At 32.9% G+C, this 6,254-nt stretch overlaps 1 protein-coding gene across 2 annotated transcripts; it reads left to right on the forward strand.

Annotated features, from left to right (window-relative positions):
• LOC107636477 (homeobox protein SBH1) lies at positions 206-4,467 on the forward strand. 2 transcript variants are annotated; one of them, XM_021103882.1, is made up of 5 exons: positions 207-357; positions 810-1,009; positions 1,106-1,346; positions 3,737-3,984; positions 4,067-4,467. In XM_021103882.1, the coding sequence occupies exons 2-5, from the start codon at positions 836-838 to the stop codon at positions 4,268-4,270; spliced, it is 867 nt and encodes a 288-aa protein (XP_020959541.1). In that variant the 5' UTR covers positions 207-357; positions 810-835; the 3' UTR covers positions 4,271-4,467. The 2 variants fall into 2 exon arrangements, with proteins under 2 accessions (XP_016195470.1, XP_020959541.1); XM_016339984.2 differs by having other exon boundaries at positions 206-1,009.

Consider the following 6,254-nt stretch of genomic DNA (forward strand, 5'->3'; position numbering starts at 1 on the left):
AACATTTTTCGCTTTCTAAAGAGTGTATTTTAGCTAGTTTATACTTTACACTTTTAACTTATGAAAATTAAATTTAATATACTTATATGTATACAAAATAATTATTTTTGATAACATAAGGTTTTGTAATTGAAAGTAGATCTAAAATTACTTGACATAATTGTGCAAAAATGAAATTATAAGGAACAAAGAGATAAATATATAAAGAAGATATAAGGGTCCTGTGACTTGTTGGGTGGTCCTCGATTTGATCGTTCCTTACAGTTTGGTTTGAAGATTGAATCTCTCTCTTTGTTGCAGTGGCAGTAGTGAAGGAAATTCATTGGGAAGGTAAAAGGGTAGCAGTGCACGAATGAGGTGAGGCCCTTCTCTCACTCTCTCACTCTCTGTGTGCCCCGCGTGCTCTCTGCTGCTTCAACTCCCTCCCTCTCTTCCTCCTGACACCAAAGCAACACCAAATCTGTATCCTTTCTAGTACTACTCCTCCATGCAAACTCAACTGTTCCGGATTTTCTTCTGTAAAAAAACAACCCTGAAACTTTCTTTTCTACCATAAATTCCGGGAGAGACTGAAACACACGCATCATCCTCATCCTCATGTTAACTGCTTATTCTAAGGAGACCTGAAATGGAGGAGGAGGGTAATGGCACTTATAGTATGATGGCTTTTGGCGAGAACATCATGAGTACTAGTAATAATAGTGGGATTTATCCAATCATCATGATGCCTTTACTCACTACCCCAGTTATTAATCCTCTTCCTAATCTTAATTACTCTAATCCTAATAATACTAGTAATGATAATGCAGACACAAATAGTTCCTTCCCTCTTCCCATGCTTACTACTCATCAAGAACCAATCCGCAACAACACTGGGATATGTTACTTCATGGACATACACAACAACCACCATGGAAGCTCTTCTTCTTCCTCTTCAGCTCTCAAGGCCAAGATCATGTCTCATCCTCACTATCATCGCCTCTTGGCTGCATACGTCAATTGTCAAAAGGTGAACAGTAACAACAAACAATTTAGACTACTCTCATCTTCATCACACACTTTCGATCGGATCTTTTTGTTTCCCTGACTGGTTAGAGTTGTGCAGGTTGGAGCACCGCCTGAAGTGGTGGCAAGGTTAGAAGAAGCATGTGAATCTGCAGCGGCAATGGCAGCAACTTCTTGCATAGGTGAAGATCCAGCTCTGGATCAGTTCATGGAGGCCTACTGTGAGATGCTTATCAAGTACGAGCAAGAACTCTCCAAACCCTTCAAGGAATCCATGCTTTTCCTTCAGCGCATGGAGTCCCAGTTCAAATCCCTCTCCATTTCTCCTTCCAATAACTTCGGTGATCACCCAACTACTTCCATAACGCTCTTTTCTTTCTTTCTTTCTATCAATAACCATATCACTATTTTGTTTGATGAAAAAACTTTAAAATAAAGTACTAGTACTAGTACTAGTGGTAGATACATATGTATGTGTGCAAGCTAACTCAGTCTTCTCGGTATTAGGGCATTGAATGAAGCTTCTCTCATCTAACTACTCTACTTTAAATTAAATTCGCATAATTTCAGCTGTTTCTGGAAAAGCAGAATCCAAATATTTATTTGTCAGTTTATTAAAATTTCCCCATTTCACATGCTTACCGTGACTATCATGAACCTACTAGGGTTTCTGGAAACTGGTGCTGCCTAGTGTTCATCCCCAGGTGGAGTATTTGTCCTGTTTGGCATGGATTATTGGGGGAAAAAAATAACAAAAAAATTAAAATATGAAACTCTATAGTTAGTTCATAGATGAGCATTTGTTTTTTGTTGCATTCCACCAAATTTGAATAGGTATAGCTTCCCATCATTTCATCACCCATACTTTTATATCATATATATATGGATGATGATCAATAATGAATTTTTCTGAATTGGTCTTTTTAGATTTTGATAATTTCATATAGCTTTTAAGTTGGCTTGTGCATAAGTGCATTTACTTTACTCTAGGGTGCTTATTATTCACATTTAATTTACTACCTTCTTTATGTGTTTTTAAGAATTTTTCTACATTAGAGTTTTAGAAGTAACTATAGTAGCAGTAAACTAGAAAAATGATTAGGAATTACTCATAGTAAATTTTCAAGTTTATAATCGTAGAGAACTAGAAAAATTCTTATTCCATATTATTGTCTCATAATCGCTCATTTATATTTTTGTTATTATATTATCTCCGTTCTATTTTTTAACCATTCTGTGGTGATAAATGAATGTGGGAAAAGAATGGCTCTTCCTATCTCAACCAAATCTTACTTTTAAAATTAAGATTTTGGCAATCAAGTACCCCATTAGGACTTATTCTTTCAAGGAAACTTTCTTTTACAATTTAATTATTTAAAAAAAAAAACTTACATTCAATGTATGTATTCGTGTGCAATGTTACATTACTACGGATAGAGTCCATTTTGGCGTTTTTGTATCCGTAGGTGCAGATGCATATTACCATGATTTGCAGATGCATTATCCTTGATATGCTTATTATTGCTATAATTGTTTGTAACAAGATGTAGTGGTACTATTTATTTGCTTGTCTTGTAACTAAAAATGGATAACCACTGTCTTTATCTTCATGTAAATAATGAATATGTCAATTCAATACCACCCCACCATAATGTCAAACTTTGCTGCTAAAGTATCAAAGACTGATGGAAAAACATGTAAAGTTCATCGCATATTGCATATCGCCTTAGCTTGCATATAAACTTAACCTGTTTAAGTGAATCAATGTTCTCAATCTTTCAACTATTGATGGGCCAAATATAGTATCCTTTCCCCCATTGATTGGTTTAAAGTGTAAGGCTAAATGGTTTTGGAGATAAATCCATAGATCAATGGATAGTATATTTTTGTCCTTTGTCCCCCACGTGTGTGACTAGCTAGTTCATCTAAAGTTAACATTATTAATTATGGAATTGGATTATTGGGGGGGAATGGATCCTAGCAAATTGTCCTGGTGTGGTTAATTATCAGACTTAAGACTATCCAAGTCTATATTTTAAGGAGTAATAATAAAAAATATTCATCCCCTTTTCACCTTAATGGTATTGGTGAAGGAGTTTAATACACCACTAATAAATATTTAAGGATAATTAGCCATTGAATTATGGTTATGGCTATCAGCTTCTATGATTTCAACAATTGTTGATATTCTTGCTAGAGATATTGCTGATACTGATACGGTTCCTCCAAGAACATACATCCCAAGGTTATTGCTGCATTATGACTTATGCAAGTGACCAATGTAAGGTGAATGAGAAAACATTGAGTGCAGCTTAGTCTTTGATTAAGCTTATTAAACCGGAGATCCTATATTATGTATTTAGACTGTTTCGTCGCAGTTGCCAATTTGGTGTAGAATGAATGCCTAAGTTCAGTAAGTTGTTAGATAAAGTGTAGCCTAATACATATGGCATATTGCTGAAGATGTCATTCATTGGTGTTAATTGTTTGACATGGTTAGTTATTACAGCTACATATAACATTAATTGAAGTAATTGAATAATTTGTTGGTTTTCTTGATCAAGAAAATTGAGATGTGATGTTCTTTGCACATTCTGAGCCCAAATGTTAAAAGGAGTTGCATATACACTTTTCTTTGACAAAAATATGATTAGTCTTGATCATGCCTTACTCTTTAATATTCAATCTTATGAGTTCTGGTGCTTAATGCGGCTGATATGAAACAAATCAGCCGGTAATGAAGGTGTTGATAGGAATGGATCATCCGAGGATGATGTTGATTTACAAAACAATGCAATAATTGATCCGCAAGCAGAGGACCGGGAGCTGAAGGGTCAGCTATTGCGCAAGTACAGCGGATACCTTGGTAGTCTGAAGCAGGAATTCATGAAGAAGAGGAAAAAAGGGAAGCTCCCTAAAGAAGCAAGGCAACAGCTACTTGAATGGTGGAGCAGACATCACAAATGGCCTTACCCATCTGTATGTGCCTTAAACTATATCATGATCTTGAATTTTGTGAAATATGTGATAGAAAAATGTAGAGATTTGTATGTATGAACAGGAATCACAGAAGGTGGCGCTTGCAGAGTCAACAGGTTTGGACCAGAAACAGATAAACAACTGGTTTATTAATCAAAGGAAACGGCATTGGAAGCCTTCAGAGGATATGCAGTTTGTGGTGATGGATCAAAGCCATCCACATTATTACATTGACAATGTTGTGGCCAATCCCTTTCCCATGGATTTTTCTCACACAATGCTTTGAGAAACAAAAATGAATGCAAAGGCATTCATCACTTCAAACTTAATGTGATGATATAAATGTAATGTATGTAGAGAGCAACGCACGTCTTAAGTAGTTAACGGAACCTAGGTGTTCAATCATAAACTGTATTTTGTAATTGGACTTGGAGCTTCTAAATTAAAGAAAATGAGAGGACTTGATCCATTCATTAGTCCAAACATAAGCGAAGCCATTTTCGATTCTCTCACACGGCGGGCCAAAATATAACGTCAGACTTGGCGGTTTGGCCACGACATAAAATTCGGCGGGTAAAATTTCTCCTTCTATCTAAGACCTAGGTTTAAGAAACAGTTCAATGTGAACCTCCAAAAAAATAAAAATAAAAATAAAAAAATTATGTTTACATTATTCTTTTTACATTTTTTATGGTGTAATCAATTATAAATTCTTAAATAAAATTTAAAGTTCCAGTGAATTAATTTTTAGAATATCGGATTGAAGGATGATGTAGAAAACAACAAAGAAAAAAGTTTGAAAACCAAATTTACTGAACCAAAAACTAGTCAAAACCTTTTATTTTTAACTTTATTTAACGAGATGAGCAGCAAAGTTTAATTATTATCCTTTCACGTACATCTGGATTGGATCCGCACAATTTCTATTAAATTGGATAGGATATAATATCCGCATTTTTTTAGTGTTGGATCTTATTCGCACATTTGCGAATCGGATATCGGGTATATCTGCATAATTGAATTTTCTCTTTTTAATTATATTTTTATGTAAAAAATTCAATAAAAATGTTTCTTTTACACTTTTAAAACTTATTTATTCCAAAAATATTTTTAATCAATTTTTTTTAAATAACAAAAATAAAATAATACAATATATGAATAATAATTACTAACTAAAACATACAACAGATCTGCGGATACGATCCGATCAATGAACATCCTTACTTTCACACGCCTTATCTTTTTTTACTGTAATATTTATTATATATAAAAACATTGATTGTATATATTAAATACAAAAATGCTATTTGTCCTTTAAAATTCAGCCTTTAGTTAGTTTTTTTAAGAATTTATTATTATTTAATTAATTTAAATATCCACTTTTGCGTACCAATTGTTTAAAAAATTAGGAAAGTTATTTGTTTTTTTATTTTCTCTCTCCTCTAAAGTAGGGGTGTTCGCGGTGCGGTTTAGATCGGTTTTGAGTCAAAACTCATCCGATCCAAACACTATATTTACTTGCAGTGCGGTTTGGATTGGATGATCTTTTTAAAAAAATTCGATCCGATCCGATCTAATTTCGAGCGATTTGGATTGGATTGGATTTACGGTTTTGTAAATTAAAAAAATTAAATATAGATAACAAGTCTCAACATCAAATTTCAAATAATCAACAATGACATAGCAAGTCTTAATAATATCTTAAAAAACCAACGATAACATAACAATAGAAATAAAATTATAGGTTAGTTAAAATAAATAAATAAATCACATTTTGAACATAAAACATCTATTAAATAATAATAATACATGAAAAATATAAAAATGTATAACAAATTGAATATGTTATAAGTATAATTGTAAACATAATAATAAAATAATAATATTATAACACATTGTACGGTCTGGATTGGATTGGATCGGTTGTGAAAAGTAGATCCGAAATCCGATCTAATCCAGCGGTTTGCAAAAAATAAGATCCAATCAAATCCGAATTAGTGCGGTTTTAATCGATTTTCGGTTTGGATTGGATTGGATGAACGGTTTAATTTGGATCGGTTTGGATCTGAACATCCCTACTCTAAAGACTAAATAAAAGACAATATTTAAAAGATATCTAATTGTTCGGTGTTAAATAACATATTATAAGCATCTACATTTATCAATTTACATCCTTATTAAATGAATATGCATAATATTACCAAATTATTTTAAACTATATGTCTTGTTATATATTTCAAATTATCTCACATGTGCATTAAAGGATCATA

The sequence above is a fragment of the Arachis ipaensis genome, chromosome B01, assembly GCF_000816755.2.
Source record: "Arachis ipaensis cultivar K30076 chromosome B01, Araip1.1, whole genome shotgun sequence".
In the NCBI taxonomy this organism is placed as follows: domain Eukaryota; kingdom Viridiplantae; phylum Streptophyta; class Magnoliopsida; order Fabales; family Fabaceae; genus Arachis; species Arachis ipaensis.